The 19,085-nt window shown below is 38.1% G+C and overlaps 1 protein-coding gene across 21 annotated transcripts in view; it reads left to right on the forward strand.

The window, feature by feature from the left end:
- The window catches only part of LOC127960111 (forkhead box protein P1-B), a 181,526-nt gene that overhangs the window by 133,859 nt on the left and 28,582 nt on the right, over positions 1–19,085 (forward strand). For 19 of the 21 annotated variants that reach the window (XM_052559685.1, XM_052559675.1, XM_052559671.1 and 16 more), the window contains 3 exons: positions 5,824–5,961; positions 6,782–6,874; positions 10,899–11,040. In XM_052559685.1, the coding sequence (XP_052415645.1) occupies positions 5,824–5,961; positions 6,782–6,874; positions 10,899–11,040 (373 nt within the window). The remainder of the gene's footprint in view (positions 1–5,823; positions 5,962–6,781; positions 6,875–10,898; positions 11,041–19,085) is intronic. The other 2 variants (XM_052559680.1, XM_052559689.1) reach the window with 1 other exon arrangement.

Below are 19,085 nucleotides of genomic sequence, written 5' to 3' on the forward strand. Positions count from 1 at the left end.
GTCTGAAGGCATGCGCGACGTTGCGTAACCTCGCTGAGCTGGTAAACCATAAATCATATCAGCGGGATGAGTAGAGCAAGAGAGAGAGAGGGAGGGAGCGGGAGGGAGGAAAGGGCGTTAGGGTGTAGTGGAAAAGTGTAAAGTGGTGAAAGGCAGTTTGTCGACACCATTGTTTTTAGTGGCACATCTCAGGCTGGGTTGAGCGGGAGACCTTTAGCGGTCCCGCATTGTGACAGTATTTTAGTGTGTGTGAGGAGAGACCCATCAAGGGTCACCAGGGGTTGCGTTGTGGTCAGAAATGATTATTACTGCCAGTTACGAGATGATTCCGGTGGGAAGATCTCTGAGCCTTGAATTTTGGATAAGGAATCATTGTGGTTGCTAGATAGTTTTGATCATAAAGTGTGATTGTTAACATGCTGTTGATGAAGAATAGCTATTTGATAGGTAAAGTTTGATGGAAATGGAAATATTAATAATGTAGATTTGTTTTTAGTTAAACAGAAACGTGTTTTCTTTGTGGCAGAACAATAATAAATATTTAATTTAAAATAAATAATAAATTAATAATAATACATTTTTATGATAAATTGCTAGTGATATTCCTCACTTGTAAGTTCCTGCTAATTGTAAATAGATTATACATTTAATGCACATCCTTTGCTCTTTATTTACATAAAAAGCTGTCGTTGTCAGAAAATGAAAACGGGAGAAATAACTATGAAATTGCCCAAAGTGCCCGTTTAATTCTGACCGCAATCACTTAAGTGCACATCACAATTTCCAAACTTATAAGAAGGCACTTTTCAGGACTTAAAGGCAGTAGATGTCAAGGGTCAGGATATTCACTAGAAAATATAAATTCAGCATGCTGGTTTTCATGAATGTATATTTTTTTCTTTGCATCCTAATGTGCAGAGAGATGAGAAACATGTTTATTTTTTGTGCTCGAATCCAAGGCAAACACTCATGGAGGCAAGACACATGCCCGTGGCACATCCACAGTGCACCCACCCACAGTTAGTGCGTGAGATCAAGTGAATAGCCCTTGAGCAACAGCTCAGAGGGTTCCGGGGCTGATGGTCCACCCCTTCGGGACACCCACCTGCAGTGGGGTTGAGTTAGTGTGGGAAAGGAAAAGCTGAACCTCATGCTCTCCTTCGCCCCTGCTTGTTTGTTTTACAGCAGATCGGGCCAGCTCTGCTGAGAACTTGTTTGTTTGTGGTTTAGAAGTTAATTAAAGCTCAATCTGGATTTTTGTTTTTACAGTTGCCTTGAATGGGCCGCTTTCCCCCCACAGAATCTGCTCGGTAAATGGGCAGAAAATGTGACTATGATTATCCTGTTTATGTGAACTGTAAACGGGCTGCGAGAGAGCCAGAGCGAGGAAGAGGGAGTGGAATTATTTGCAGTTCAGAAGCGGCTGGGGAGATGGATATATCTACGCCTCTGCCCCAGAGTGTTCTTGCTTTATAATAAAAACCATAATAATAATAATTTGTACGTGCATGTTTTCATAAATATGAGACCAGAATATCTCCATTTAATCCATTATGAATGTAATATTTATTTCTCAAACTGTGCTTTTAGAATTTTCTACTTAGATTTTCAGTCCATTAAATTAGCCGTTTTTTTTTTTAAACTTCTTTTGCAATTTTGAACTAAACTGAATTTCTTGAAATGAAAATTGCACATTCAAATAAATAATTACACCACGCATGAAATATGAAATCCCTTTTTTTTTTTTTGCGGCACGCTGTGCCAAATGAGCGCACGGACAATGCTATTCCCTATATCTCTGGACAAGGTAAACCAAGAGGCTTCAAACAGACCAAACCTCCTCTGATTTCTCAAGGGCTTGTTATTTTGTACTTCTCAATTCTATTTGATGTCCTGACAAAACAAGATGACACCGGGGAGCTGGCATTAAAATTTGATTTTCTTTTTTTCCTGCCCTCTTTCTTGCTTTCTTTCTTTGCAACCTGTTTCCGTGCGGCCAGTTCAATGTGTGAGACGCTCTGATTGAAGTTGCCCCCCTTCACTCTTCATCTTAATTGCCTATCTCTCTTTTTCTCATTCTCTCCGTGCATGACATTTTGCTCTCTCAGGAAGAATGCGTTCTTCATTAAGTCAGTATCAGTGTTTCTGAGGTTCGTCAGATGTGTGTCAGATGTTTCCTCATTAGAGCCGTATTTTTGGATGCGGTTTCCTTCTCATTGTCATACTGAAGATGAACTGGATGGTGAATTTGAGTACCAGGCTCAAATGAGCTAGATCCGCAGCTGCGTCCAGTACGCTCGATCTCCCAGCTGGCATCATTCTGGTGTTGTACATATTCAGATTGAACACCTTCGAGTTAAATCAAATTTAATGATCAGTTTTTATTCCCATAAATTTTACAGCTTTATGTGGACTTAAAGAAGCAAAGTTATTAACAGATGTATATTTTGCGTAAATATTTAAATTTTTGTATTATTGTTTTATCTTATAACATTTTGTTTACTTTTTGTTGCATTTACTTATTTTACCCTTTTATGTTTTTTTTTTCACATTTACTTTGTTACGTTTATCTATTTATTGTTAGTTTGTTATTGTTTACTTCTTTTAGGTTTACATAAAAAAAAAAAACATTTATGCTTGCCTTTTTAATGTGTGAGTTTTTGTTTATTTTTATTTAAATTTATTTCATTTAACGATTTAAAAGTTTTGGCATTTTATATTTTTAAAAATTAAGTGTCAGACTTGCTTATAAATTTTTGCATGTGTTGGCATGTAAATGTTGAGTGTACAGCATGTGTGTGTGTGTGTGTGTGTGTGTGTGTGGGTAGGGCTGTTGGACAGCAGGCCTGCGCTAGCACATTGCCTACAGTCACATAGCAGCTGTTTGAGTATGTTATAGTTCCTGTGTGTGTGTGTGTGTGCTAATGTGCTACACTCACACCTGGCCTACACCTCTCATTACCATCAGCTTTCTCCAGTTTGCCCCCTTTCTTCCTCTCTTAACAATTCTTTCTTTTTCCGAGCAAACGAGTCCCATGTTATTTAAAACTGTCCAAATGACAGCTGAAATATGCATTCATAAAATTCCTTGTATCTCGTTTAACCAGATATCTGCTGTATCTCATAGCGCTTTCATCATGAGACTACTTGAAATATGTATTTGTACTTTCCTCACCTCTTATCAAGCGATATGGTCGTTTACCGCAATTCATAATAATAATTTCATTTCGCACATTTCCACAATTACGGCCAGAGGAGAAGAGCGAACAGCTCTGAGCAGTAAGAAGCGGTATCCCTCACTCCTCTTAAGTGCTGCTGATATAGTGGCCAGGATGATATTTTTCAGCTGAAGTGCTTCTCTTCTGCGGCAGGCCTGTCTTAAAGAGATTCCAGCTCATTCACCAGCGGATTAAATGCTAGTAGTTACAATGATCAATAGGTTAAGAGGAGGCCCATCCCTCTCTCCACTAATGACCTCAGTGGTAATGGGCAGTAAAATGTGAGCTGTAATAGCCTTTCCGCTAGGGCTGAGGTTTGGTAGAAGTGGACACACACACACACATACACACATGCACACATGCACACATTCATGCAGTAAATGAGGGTGTGAAGCTGGTGTCAGTGTGTCTGTAAGGTGTGGATATAAAGGGTTTAATTGGAACAGGCTGGAGTTGTGATTTGTTATGGCCTGAGAAGTTAGTAAATTGTAGTTGTTATTTCTTTTACAAAGCATTTACATTTATGTCAAATTAAATATTATAAAGTTTTAATTTAGTAGTTGGAACTGTTAAAAAATCTATTAAAAAATGTTTCTTGGTTTTAAGAAAAAAAATGTAGTAAAATGTTTAGTATGTTAGTAAATATGTATGGTAATTTCAAAAAAGTTTTTTTATAGATAGTAGTAGAAATATGAATGCAAAGTTTAATGCAAATTGAAATGTTTGTGTTTATGTATAAAGTTGTCTTAATTAGGAAATTTGTATAAATAGGAAAAAGTTCAAAACCATAATTCAAAAGTAAAGCTTACTCAAAACCACAAATCTCTCAAACATGTATGAAAATGATACAAATAGATAATCTTCATCTAAATCATTTCAAATTTCATAGATTTGAGTAAAAAGATCAGCTACTCTTTTTAAACATTACATTTCAAGAACTATGTAGGCATTAATTAATTATAATAACAACATAATAACACAATAAAATTACTTAATCTTGAATTATAAGAACTATTTTAAAATCTAAATAAAAACTATAATAGTATCTCAATTATAAAGTTACACAGCAAATTCTAAATTGATCAAATTAGCAAGTATTTCGTTGCCAAATGTACACTCATGTCTGGCGTCTGTGTTTTAGCTTGTATTGTCTCACCACCCACCCGTCTGCCCGTCTGACGTCTGAACTATCAGAATAGTTCATCAAAATTAGTGGCACTGAGAAAAAAGGACATGAGTGCATAATGACTGTGAAATGAAGAAATCAAAGGGTGCAGTCTATGCAAATGGTGCGCTAAGCCATGTGAAAAATGGGCCGCATATTAAGACGTGACACCTTTGTGTTTGGGGTGTGTGCTTGTGCTTTACTTTGATCCGAGCACCACATATCCATCTTGGTTATGAGTTTATAACACATTTAACCCCATCTTTGTAATACTGAGTATATTTAGGAAAATGTTCTGTTTTTTTTTTACTTAGGGTGGTCTGAAATAGGTGGAGACCGTGCAGAGGTCAGAAAGAACAGACTCAATTACGTTCATCGAGACGGGACAAATTCAAACCCATGTCAGCGGTTCTGAATCAGATGCAATTGGGGTAACCTTGGTGAAGGGAGACTGTCGCCCAAATGTCTGGCCAATCAGGAGCAGATGTGAGACATACTTCTGCGATCTCACACATGCTCGCTAAAACACGCTGGGGATATGTTAACAGTTGCAAATGCCCGCCGCTATCAAGTTCAGCACAGACGTGGTTTGTCACCCAATGTCACAAAGGAGATTTTAATGGCACGGAGTATCATAGAGAAAAGCTGACACTGAGACACATGCGTGTACTGTATTCACGCAGCCTCTCTTCTAATTAAAGACCCCTGTCAACAACGTGAGGACCCTCTCAATATCATCACGTCATTTTCCCTTCCGGCCATAATATGCTCACCCTTTTTATTCCGCTTGAGCTTGTTTGTGTGCCCTTTAATGTGTGTTTTGATATGGGTTTTTTTTTTTTAGAGAGGGACCTTTTTTTCCATACACCTGAATTATATTTGACGACGTAACGAACAATGCGCATCCTGCATTGACACGGTTAGATTCGTGTTAATTGATATTCAGCGATTTGAAGTTTATGTACACAACGAAACGCTATACCAGGAGAGTTGTGACCCATTTTAGTAAAGCATCGCAGGGACAAGATGCTTCACGCTGATGAAGAGGGTGGAATACAATCATGAAAAAAAATGAAAATACAAAACGCATTCACGCAGTCACAAGCAAAACACGGACAAGCACTCCAGAATAATGACCAGTGGCCTTGTCAGTGGAGTGGGACGTTTGATGATGTGGTGGTTGTTGGAGTGTTTGTGTATGGGTTTTCTCTTTGTATCTGTCAGTCTCCCATCAGTCAGTGCAGCTTTGGCTTCTCATATCACTGCTTCTGAAAGCTCCTCAGGTGGTTTTAGAGAAACAGATCTTGATCTCTTGTTGGCACATTCTTCTGGTGACAGGCTACTGATAGGACATGTGATATGTTATCTTTAGTGTATTGTATTGTGCTTATCCAGATGTCATTGTATTCATGTGTCTGTCCTCTTCCTGTGTTTGTGTAGGTCCCAGTTTCTGTTGCTATGATGACACCACAGGTCATAACTCCTCAGCAGATGCAGCAAATCCTCCAACACCAAGTTCTGAGCCCCCAGCAGCTCCAGCTGTTACTGCAGCAACAACAAGCACTGATGTTACAGCAGGTACTGGCTCTCATTCTGTTTCTCCTTCTGTTTGAATGTCTCAGATATTACTCAGGCTTTGGCAAAAAATAGATTGTACATTTATAGTGCTTTCAAATGATTAATCGCATCCAAAATAAAAGTTTTTGTTTGCATAATATATGTATGTGTACTGTGTACATTAAGTATATACATTCACATACATGTATATATTTCAGAAAAATGTTATGTTTATATATATATATATATATATATATATATATATATATATATATATATATATATATGAACATAAATATAGACATAAAAAAAACATGTACATATTTTTTCATATATATTGTATGTGTGTGTATTTATATATAGTGTCTTGAAAAAAATGTCTTGATGGCCATCAAATGGGATCTTTCAGACGTATTAATGAAGCAATTCTATGGTAAATCTGTGACACATGACTCAAAGAATTCCACACATTCGGAATATGCTTGATGTGGATGTTCTCTGACTGTAGGTTCTTCCTGATTCTCAGGGAATCTGTGAACTATTTTCTGAGTGGTTTTGAAGAATGAGTGAGGGATGCAACTTGCAAAACTCCTTCCTCATGCACATGTTTTCTGATTCCAAGAAATAAGTAGTATTATGCAACAAATATTGAATATGAAAGATTTTAGGTAATGTGTTGTACTGTAGCAAAATATCTTGTAAAATAAATAATTAAATAATTGTAAGGATCTAAGTAAAATCTGTTTTGTAACATTATACTTGAACTTTAGGGGAATAAAATAAAACACAACAGAAAAACCGAGGAGGCTTCTTTAATTTATGACTCTGTGTGACTTTGCAGCAGCAACTCCAGGAGTTCTACAAGAAACAGCAAGAACAACTCCACCTTCAGCTCATCCAGCAGCAGCATGGCAGCAAACAGCAGAGTAAAGAGGTATGCTGACTGGATTACTTTACATGTACACTCAGCCCTGGTGTTCATTACCTGCCCCCAGTGTATCCAGCAGCTGTTTCCCACCAGCAGAAGTACAAAAGCAAAACCATTCCAGCGCCACCGTGTCATCTTATTTTGAGCTTTGACTAATAGGAAGAACCTTTTCCTGCTCTTCTATTTCTACATATCTATTTCTACATGTATAAAAATATAACCAGCAGTTAACGCAATTTTTTTGTGCTAACCAGAAATAAAATGTATTTGATGTGACGTTGCCTTTCCAATATAATAGAGAAAAAAAATCTCACTGACCCAAACTTGTGTGAAGAGGAGTATGTTTTGACAGACTGTTGAACATTCTGTGTTGTTAATTGACCAAAAAAAAAAAAACTTGGTTAGAGCACATTTTTTAGAGTTAACCCAGAATTTCTGCATTTTCAGTATGTATTTGGTGGAACAATCTGTGCTGTTTTGTCACCATAAAATGTATTAAATCAATCTAAAAGTGCAATCTTATTTGCCAAAATATTCCATAAACAAACATTTGCGATTCTACAAGAAATCTGTGCACAGAATCCATATAGATCCTTTCGTGAGCGCTCTGTGTATTTATATGTGTGTACACAATATGACCAGAGTGAAGGGTATGTGCGGTTTCCCCATTGACAGCAATATGGCACAGTTGTAGTATGTCTGAAGTGTTCTACCTCTTTGTCTTTTTCTGTCTTCCTTCGTTTCAAGGCTGTATCACCAGCTGTGTTTCTGGCTGCTCTAATGACAGCAGGATAAGGCAATGCTCTGGACAAAAGAAGCGATTATTGCGCGGTCAAAAGCAGTTCAAAGACAATCAGAGTTTCACTTTTTAACTTCCCCACAGAGAGCTTCATTCTGTAACCAGAGAGATAGAGAGCGCATAAATGAAGGCAAATGTTGTAAAATACACACACACACACACACACGTTCCCACATGCTTACTTCAAAGTCCCCCAGCTCGCTAATTAATGAACTGGGGGCTTCAGTTTGGACAAGTTGTGGTGCGTTGCCTCCATAAATCAATGCGACAGGACTGTTTCTCTTGCCTCTGACAGAAGCTGTCACTCTTACTCTCTATCTATCTCTCTTTCCCTCTCTCTGGTGTCAGAAGGACAGACGAGGGGAAGGGGACTCTAGAAGGGGAGGGGGGTTGAAAGAGGGAAGGTGGAATCGTCAAAAGGAGAAACAATTGATCAGCTGAATGGAACGTGACGAACAGGAAGAAAAACACCATTTTAAAGAGTATTATGTATGATCACAGGAATTTGATGCAGCCCTCGAGAGGCTCTCTTCCGTCTATGCGTGTTTTTCTCTCGCACGCTCCCTCTCTCCCCCTCCTTCGGCTTTCTCTCACACAGCCTTCAAAAGATGGAATACGAATTGTTGCAGCGACTCCCCCCACGGGGGTCAGACAATAACCCCCCGCTGCTGCTTTGTGCCTCTTTTATTTAAAAGACAACAAAATTTCTTAGGTTTTCAAAGATTTTTAACTTTGGATTGGAGGCGAGGCAATAAAAGGGCCTGCCAGCGTCAGTCTGGATCATGTTGTCATCTGCTCTGTTCTCGCCTCTCTCGCGTGCCACTCCGAGTTAACCTCCCGTTCGCAAGCCGGGCCGGCATTAGGTTGACTCGTGCTCGTGTGCCGAGGAAGATCTTGAGTGGCCCAGGCTCTCCTGCAGGGTGATTTACAGATGGAAATGAACACACTTTATAATACGGTTCAATTTATTAACATGGAATAGCTATCATGATCTAATACTTTATACTTTATATGTTTATAATTACATTTTTAAATGTAATTTTTTTTTAAATTATAACAAGTTTTATAAAAGAACATTAGACTAATAAATGCTATAAAATAATAATACGATACTTAATGCATTATTGTAAATGAATTTAACCTTATTGTAAAGAGGTTAGCACCCAATTTTTTTACAATTTAAGTCCGCGTGAAACAGAAGTTTGTGTTCAGTCATGTTTTCCTCCTTATTGTGACATATTTGAGAGAAATGTTTTCCTCAAATGAGAAAAAAATGTTGGACGGAACTTTTTTGTCCTTTAGGAATTGATTGGATTGTTCAGTGAGGGAATTTATTTTAATTTTAAACAAGAATTTCATGGATAAATCACGTGTAATACAAACTGCAATATTCCATAAACAATAAGAATTGTCAGTTTTGTTTTCACAGTGACTTTAAACAGTTAATCCGTATATTTTATTCATACATATTTAAATATGCTTAATTTACTTTTTTTATATAAAAAGTCTTTCAGAATTTTTTTATTTTCTCAGAATTACCTTTTTGCTGATGTAAGCCATTTGTTCACAATTCAATTAAATCCTCTCAGTTTTTTTATTTTGTGTTGTGTTTTAAACCTTATAAAGGTTACAGCAAAACCATCAACTTTTTGCTTTTAATTGTCCTGATGGTGAAAGAAAACACAATGGTACTGTGATCAGGACATGACCTGGAACCGAACCTTGCTTCTCAGTGGGAGCTCCACAGCTTGCATATGTTGCACTACCACCGCGCCAACCATTGACATTAAAGCCTCGTGATCAGGGTTTGAGCCGAGAGAGAGAGAGAAAAAGAAACAGACCCGTGACAGGCAGATGAGGATGGGTGGACCATGAATGAGAGAGGAAAAAAGAGAGCGAGCACTTTATCAGGCTGTTTCAGATCTGTTCTGGGTCTAAAGGTTGACCTGTCCATGCCTGTGCTGCGGGACCTTTTTTGTGTGCCTTCTGTTCGGAGAAGTAAACACAAAGTGAAGCATCCTGTGTTTGGAAAGAGGGTGCGGCACAGCTTGGCAAAGCCACGTTTATTCTTTAATGTACCAACAAACACACGCATACACACAAACACGTGACCCTCGGGGTCCTGTTTTTCACCTCTGGCCATCAGAAACCTTCAGAGGAACGTCCCATGATTATAGCGGATGTTTAGCCATTGTCGTAATGCACTGAAGAGGTCATAAACAACAGTGCTAGTGTTGAAAGGGGTCAACGGGAGGGTTCAGTAGCCCCATATCTTCATCACATCGCCCATTTGTTTTGACTGAGAGGCGATTGGGGATGTTAGCTAATTTCCTTCCATTTATCGTTCTGACGACGCAGCAGTTCGTTCGCCCATTCCTCCCTCTCCTTCTGTCTTTCAACACCCTCTTCTCCCTATTTCCCCTCCACTTTTACTAGCCTTCCCCTTTCTTCCTCTCAAAATTTCCCCAGTCCTTTGCCACTTTCCTTTTTCATGAAACTCCATTCCATCTGTCCAGATGCGAGTAAGTGATATATTGCCATCTGTCTCCAAAAGAAGACACTTAACCCAAACTCCATCGTGATATGATATACACTGCGATACATGTCATAGTCAGTTTAATAAAGTGTTAAACATTCTATCTAGATAAAATCACATAAACTTATGTCAAATGCAATAAATGCATAAAAATAATCCTGTTTATTTTGTGTACGTTTGCACATTTCACATTATAAAGAAAAAAATCATCAATCTATGTTTAGTTTTCTCTGACTCAGAAATTATTTTATGCAGTATGAGAAAATGAATCACTCTATATATATATATATCAGCTCTCCGTTACTTCACAGCCCTGATTTATCCAAAGGAGACAATCGGTTGGCTCCCCTGGCTCTGCACTTACACGCTGCTGAATATTACAGAGCTCCTTTCAGTCACAGGTGTTTGTGGAGTTATGAATGGCCATAATTAAAATCCTGTGGCTCTTATTAGGAATGATTAACAACATTTCATTATTTGTCATGAGCCTCCCCGACTCCTTGTTAATTAAGATGGGACTGCAATGTGGGAATGTACCTGTCCACATCTCTTTGTGTGCGTGCATGCGTGTTTGTGTGTGTGTGCGTTTATCAGTCCTGAGTGAATAAGCATGTTTGTGCACGTGTTGACATAATTGTTTGTGAGTGTGGGGATGATATGTAGACCTCTCATCCTCTCGCCGTCTCCCTCGGCAGGTGTCTGTGCAGCAGTTGGCGTTCCAGCAGCAGCTGCTCCAGGTTCAGCAGCTCCAGCAGCAGCATCTCCTGAGCCTGCAGAGACAAGGGCTGCTGTCCATTCAGCCCAACCAGACTCTGCCCCTGCACTCCCTCACTCAGGGTAAGCACAGACACTTCCATCGCCCCTTAGGAGGATTTTCACACCAAGAGCAAGCAACAGAAATTGCAGACAAAATTCATATGAAAAGTTCAATAACATTAATCACATGATTACAACATGGATTTTCTCCTGCCTCCGAGAAAACATCACTTCTGTTCACACGCTGCTTGCCTGCTATGGATTTTTATGTTTCCCATTATGTTTCTAATTTGTTTGTTTGTTAAATCTGGGTTAAAAATGTGGTTTTTTATATTTATTTATATAATTATATTTATAGATATATAAATGTATGGACTATTTTTTATGAGTATCTTCATTATGTTTTGCTAAATTTCAGGGCAAATTAATGCACTCCACATGACCAGGTCTATAGGAATACATTTTTGTTTTTGAATGACCAAAAAACTTCTTCGAGGACAACATATTTTTTTAGTGCAGGAAAATGTGTGGACCAAGTGAACATAAATTTCCATCAGCCTCCAAAAAATATCACATCTTATTACACTGCTTGCCTGATATGGCTTTTTTGGTTATTTGTTTGTTTGTTTCCCATAGTCAGAATATGTTTTAAAAAAATTGGAATAGGCCTTTATATTCTTTGTAAATGATAGTTTTTGTTGTTATTCTTTCTTTTCCACTCTTCCATCACATATGCATACAGTATATCTTTGTTTTATCTCTTTTGTCTTATGTTGGCTCCCCTTCAGCCCCTAAACATACTAGCACCATTGTTTTCTAACCTCAACCCGCTAAACTGGTGGAAGATTAATCACTTCACAAGCAGTCCATGAGTCAAAAGGTGTTTTTCCAGGAGGTGTATTGCTTTATTTTCCTTGTCATATTTACTTAAGGAGCAGCAAGAGAATGACAAAGACTGCATTCATACCGGTTTTGTTTTGAGTTTTGTTTTCTTTCTTTCGAAAGCTGACTGTACCCTCTCTGGCTAAGACAAACAAGTCCATAACAAGATAAGGCCATATGAAGGCTGGGGAGGGGGTGCTTGGGTAACACGCAAATACAAACTGTGTTTGTTCAGTCTTGTTATTGTTTGATCAGGGCATAGTCAGAAAGCTGAGCCACTCAACATACCCACGTTGCCCTGGGGCTGGGCGAGGTGATGCTTTACAATGAGAAGCCACAGGCTAGTGTCAAACAGGAGGCCATCTTGGCAAAAAAAAACAATTTTATTACTCTAACAAGTGATTGAATGACTACTCAGAGCAGTAGTTACACAAGGAACATTGCATGAAAGGCCCAATCAGTGGAAAGTAATGAAAAACAGGACAGGACACATGCTGATTTTCTACTGCAGAACACAAGATATTGTATGCATATATAATAAGTGTGCTTGGCAGTGAAGGGTGGATTATTTCCTAGTTTAGAACCTGTTTGTCTAGTATTGGTCCAAGAGAGTGGATACACCTGATTGGGTAACCATAATAGTTTTAGAAATCCTTGAATTTTGTTGGTACCGAATACAATACAATACAATACAATACAATACACAGGGGTGATAGCGTTCCGGCACCACGCCGGATTTCCGGCGTAGGCTACTGTGGCTGCGGAAAAAAAAAAAAAAAAAATCAGGTTGGTTATATTGGTCTACGGCGGCGTTTTAGTGCCATGTTAAAAAAATAATAAAAATAATAATAATAATAAAAAAGATTGTCTAATGTTTATTTGATGTCTGTTTTTAAAAGCACGGAAGAGAATATGTGCTGTTATGTTAGACATCGTTTCAGCTATTAAAATAGTTCCGTTTTGTATGTATGGCAAAATGATTTCGTTTCTGTTTTTATTAATTAAGTTGTAATGGGAAGATTTTTTATTAGTCAGATATACATAAGGTATAGGCGCATATCCAATGGTTTGTGCGGAGAGTGGAAGCTTGCACAATGCAATACAGAGGCGCAAAAGTCGTCACTTGCACTTTTTTTTATCCAGTAGAAACGAATTATCCTCAAAACAATACATGCCTTACCAACATCAAATACATAGATGGGGAGATTTAAATTATTGCTTAACGAAATAAAAAAAAAAATCAAACCAAAAACTCTTTCATTATATCTGTAAAGATGCATTTCTCGCGTCAAAGTGGAGATTTCTATTAAGGATCTTGTCACTGATTTAGAATACACTAGTTTATTCATAAATAATTCAAATATCCCCTTACCCTCCGACACATTCATTGTTATGTACAAGGAATACAAGTTGATGTAGACTAATATAAATTTAAAATACATCGTTTTAATAAATACAAATCAGCAAAACTGTTTTAAGTGATAGGCATTATTCAATTAAAAGTATCAATGAATAAAACATTATGTTGACCAGGTGGATTATTCATTGAAATCATGGAGAATGACATTTAGTTTTATTTTCATCATGAATGACAGCGCACCGTGTATTTACAGACAAACAAAATCTGCAGACGTCTCTTTACTGCGGAAGTGAACTTAATAAAACAGAAACGAAATCAATGTGTCATACATACAAAACGGAACTGTTTTAATAGCTGAAACTATATCTAAACGTTTTGCTATGTTCTGTCTATGCAAACAGAACAGCAGTAGGCTACATAGGCTAATAAATCAAGTGCGTCATCGTCACAACCATAGCCTTGTTTCCGCACGGAATAAAGTATTTTATTCTCGGAACATTTCGACATTTATTCTCCGACTTTATTTTTATTATTAATATTATTATTATTTTTTGCAGAGGTTAGATATTTCGACTTTATTCTCTGAATATTCCGACTTTAATCTCGGAGTTTCGACTTTATCTCGGAAACTTAGATTTTTTTTTATTAAATATATATATATATTTTTTTACATGGCACTATATGTCGTCGTACTGATCTGTCATTTAGATGTGAGATGCGCAGGTCAGAGAGCAGCTTTAACGCTCAACGACTCATGAGCCAATCAGAAGTAGTTAAGGGGCGGGCCTCGTGTCTTTGTCAAATAGATTGATACAGGTTAAGGCAATGCTCCATGCGCGAAGGTGTTTGCAATTGTGTCTCATATTTCTCAACTCCAAACGTAAGTAATGGCACTTACTGACCTGTCTTGGTATGACTGTAGCATCTGCAGCATTTACTTCCAGTGATTGTACTAAGATGGGCTAATAAGGTCAATGTAGGCACTGAACATATTGAGAAGAAAATGCTGTGTTTTCTTGAATAATACTGAGGGCATAATGCAAATATGAAAATATCTAAAAAAGAGCCACTTGTCAATAATGATGATCAGGGTTATACATACTTAGGCTGTTTATATATTTGGGCCCAGGGGCCAACAAGTTGTGTTAAAAGTGCGTCGCATACATAATACCCTCTCGGGGGGCAAGGAAAAAAAGTTCAGGCTCAGGAATTTTTTTCACTATCAGCCCTGAATACAAAAAAGTATACAAAATCAGCCACTCTGATTAGATTTTTTTTTTAATTCATCAATAGAATCAAATACAGTATGTTTCTTCAAGTGCACTTGTTTAAGCAACACTGTTCCTTGTCAGATGTCAACCTGAGATGTTTTACAGGTCGAATGGGACAGTAAAACTTGGGCCAAATTTGGCTTGCATGGGGGGTAATTTCAAACCCTGATTAAAACACTTGTCAGTGTGTGTGTGTGTGTGTGTGTGTGTGTGTGTGTGTGTGTGTGTGTGTGTGTGTGTGTGTGTGTTTGTGTGTATGTGTCCTACACATTTTCTGCTTCACTGTTAAAAGTTATTGATGGCCTTTTTTTCTTTCACACTCCACTGCATTCTTTCATGCTCCAGCAGCCCAGTTTTACATTCGCAAGATGTAATCTACAAAATTCAGTAGTTAGCTAAGTAGCATTGGTGCGATAACTTATGTTACCTCCTTATGTGTGTGTGGCGATTATGTGCTTGGGCAAGCTACTAAGGAAGATTACCCGGCCAGTGACATGGGCTGAAATTGTCTTATTTATCAGACCCTCTATCTTTGATGTTTGAATAAAATCTTTTTACATCAAAGCTTTACATTTAGTGTCCAGGCACATCCAGTTATTTTCTACTAGATTTAAAAGACTGTTTACAAGTATGCAAGCTAGCATTCTGGCACAACGCAGACATCTGAGACTTCAATCAAAACCATGTGTTTTAGTCCGTTGTATTCGAGGTTGGATCACTTTTTGGACTTTTTGACTTAATGTTTTGGAGAGGGTCAACTGAAGTCTGCTATGAATTATAACAATGTGTTGGAGGAGATAAAATCATAAACTGGGTCTAGTAAAAAAAAAAAAGTGGATTTAGCAGTTTGAGTAATAGTGTGAGAAAACCTACAAAACAGATAAATATTCAAGAAATGCAGACAGATGAGTTGTATTTTGTAGAGTTAAACCATTTCTCTCGTGCCACGTACACAATGCATTAGGAGTACAATATTTTTACACTTACACAGTTTTTGGGAGTAACAACCATATTTGAATATGGAGTGAATCCCCTAAATAGTCATTCTGAGTGTGAATGCAATACAGGAGTAACTGTGGATCCTTTGATAGCTGGAACAAGAAATCTTCTTTTTGGGCTTTTTGAGTCTTTATATTGACTTGTTGAAGAATTTTTTATCATTTTATAAGAATTTAATAAAAATTAAAAATAAATAGCATTTTTGGGTTTTTTTATCATTATTGTTTACTTTTTCAGCATTTTGCTGAAATTTGGTGGGAAAATGAACATTATACTTGATAAAACAGAGTAAATATCTGTTTTCTGTTTTTGGGTCGGGGGCTGGGAGTGAATCACATTCGTGAAGAACTCAATTTTATGTTAACACAATTGAATTAAGCAGAAGAGGCCTAGTCTTCTGCTTTGACTTTGAAGTCGGATGTGTGTTTGTCCCTCATCTTCCACACTATTAGTCCACTCTCATCCAAATCTGTGTCGTCCTACACACATGTTGTGAATCCTTCTAGTTCTGGAGTTCATTCGCATCCCTAGCCGCACATTAGTTAAGTTGTCTAGTCAAGTGCCACAGGACACCGACAAGACAAATTTGCAACTAATATGAAAGCAGTGAATGTGACCAGGCATGAAGCGTGATGTGCACGGACCCATCAGGGGACTCCGGACCCTCGTCCAGCCTCACTGGCAGTGATTGATCGACTGGCAGTGCGACACTGTTTAATAGCTTCTGTAGCATTAGGGAGGAACATATTTTAGGCCTTAGGGCTGCATATCAAAGGCCCCAGTGATCATAGCCCCTTTAACTGGAGGGAGAGAATATCTCTGCCTCACAGAACAATAAACTAATAGTAGTGTCAGTTTGCCCCCAGTGGCGTAGCGGCGGGCTCGTTGAGAAACACGTGGCTGCCGCTTTCCGTGGCCCCAGCGCGCGACAGCATTTTTTATCGGGCTGCTGATGGGCCACAACTAATGTGGTTGTGAACCTTAAATCAACTTTCCGCTTGCTCGAACACGGTCACCAGGGTACCGGGGTACAAGGACAGGAAAAGGTTGAAGCGAGAGTTCGGGGCCTCTGTCTGGGTGTCGCCGCTACCTCCTGCGGTAAAAATTGAGTTGCTTCGCCGGCGATCAGTCAAACGTCTCAATGACATCCATTTTTTAAAAGCGCAAGTGTGTATCTTTGGCTTTTAATGAGAGGAGATGCGTGGCTGAAAAATGACTTTAGGGCTGTTAAAGCGATCTGGAGTTTGCAAGACGGATTTAAGGACAAAGAACTGTTTTAATGCCGTGTGCTATCTGTGGAACGTCACATCCATCATCCACTACTAAATAGCGATAATGCCGTGACGTTTGCCAGATCGGTTGAGAGGTCAGGCAAAGATATATGCAGACGATTTTGAGAGATACATCTGTGGGAAAGAGAGAGACGGGGAATGGAAACCAAGACTTAGAGTGAGATACAGACCTGCAGAGGAAAAAGGTTTATGGGGGGTGTCAGACACAACAAGACAGCTTCGTCCCACTCCGTTAGCCCTCTCATCAGCTCCCCCTCCTCTCTCCGGCTTGGATTCGTTTCAGTAAACAGTGGTGTCGGGGTCACCTGGACTTGTGGGTAATTGAGGGAGAGAGGGCCGCCCTGTCAAGCACGTCGGCTAAAAATACATCGCACACTGTCACCGCGCTCCAAGTGGGGGGAAAATGATTGTTCCTCTCTATGTCCAAACCCAAAAACAATCACCAGTGCCATGACCTTCTTGAATCCACACGGACAAGTTTTCCCTCCCTTGCAATGACAACAGCAAAGACAAAAAGCAAGCGAGTCAACATCTTCAGAGACCGCTGTCAGAGTTTCACGAGGACGTTAAAACACTGCAAGATGACAAAAAAAAGCCCAAGGAAGCGAAAGATGCCACGTGGCACGTGGGAAGGTTATTGATTCGTCCTGCAATAATTTCCGCTGGCTCTTTTATATGCAAACGAACGCGTGTGAATTTATGGCAGTCCTACCAGACTCATTTCACAGTTTTTAGTCTCTCTCGCTCTATCTCTTTGTCTCTCTCTCTGGAGTCTTAGCCGCCTCATTAGCTTACTGCTCTCCATTACTGGCATAATTAAAATCTTTAGTAGCTTATCAAATTAAAAATATTTTCTGCTGATCGTATTGAGATCTTCACCTCGCCTTTATTTGGCCACAACAGGAATAAATTAAGACTAAGCGATTCTTGCACAAATGTATTACGCCGGAGTGCTTGAAAGAGGCCACTTCTAGTATCTGTAAAGAGAATTATTATGAAGGAGAGAGAATGAGAGAGCGAGAGGGGGAGGGGAAAACAAGGAGACAAATGAAGATAACCAAGACAAAAATTGCTTTCACTCATTTCGAAAATCTATTTAATTGCAATGTTAAGCGATTGATCCCCCACCACCCAAAACAGCCCCTTCCCATTTAATTTCAAAGAACATATAAAGAACTTTATAAAGTCACACAGTGTGTGCGTTCCATTCAGAGTTCCATTCTTAATCCCCGTCTCTATCTTTTTTAGATTTTGTCTAAATGCATACATTTGTATATGTCTTTATAGTATAGAGTACGGTTTAAAAGTTTGAGGTCACTTTTTCTTTTTTTTTTTTTTTCTTTTTTTTAATAATACTTTTTTTTCAGCAAGGGCACAATTAATCAAAAGGGACAGTAAAGACATTTTGCATGTTACAAAAGATCTGTTTCAAATATGTTATTTTGTTTTGAACTTATAAGTCACCAGAGAATGCTGAAAAAAAGAGTATTACAGTTTCCACAAAAATATATAGCAGCACAACTGTTTTCAGAATGTTTCTTGAGCACCAAATCAGCAAATTAGAGTGATTTCTAATGAATCATGTGACACTGAAGACTGGAGTAATGATGCTGAAAATACAGCTTTGCCATTGCAGGAATAAATGACAATTTAATATACATGTATATTAAAATAGAAAAAAGTTCGGCTTTAGTTGTAACAGTTTTCCCAATTTTATATATATATATATATATATATATATATATATATATATATATATATATTATATATTATATATTATATATATATATATATATATATATATATATATATATATATATATATATATATATATATATATATTAATTTTATTATTTATAAAAAAATGTATTCTGTATCAAATAAATGCAGCCCAGGTGAGCATAAGAGACTTCTTTCAAAAACATAAAAAAATATATATATTATCTTTAAATTCAGCATCATGCCATAATATTTAAACACTTCTAAATATCGTGGCCGCTCAAGTGGACTACTTTAATAGCCCTTTCTTTCTTTCCTTCTTATAGTTCTCATCCTGGTAGTGCTGAGTTGTAGAGTCAGCTACATGAAACACTTTGCGTATATGGGTGTGATGTAAGTGTTTGTGCGTCTGTCACAGCATTGAGGCAACATCTTGTCTTCAAGCAATTTTTCTTCCCACTTATCTTCTCTCTTTTTTCAAAGGACGCATGAGCCGCAGTGTGCTTGACTTGTTAAATGAGGTTTAAGTCGTCTATGTCAATTGGAGGCGGTGCAAAACTTTAAGCATTTTGCACATTAACATGCTTTCGAGAGTATTACCCT

This window comes from Carassius gibelio, chromosome B6, assembly GCF_023724105.1.
Source record: "Carassius gibelio isolate Cgi1373 ecotype wild population from Czech Republic chromosome B6, carGib1.2-hapl.c, whole genome shotgun sequence".
NCBI lineage: Eukaryota > Metazoa > Chordata > Actinopteri > Cypriniformes > Cyprinidae > Carassius > Carassius gibelio.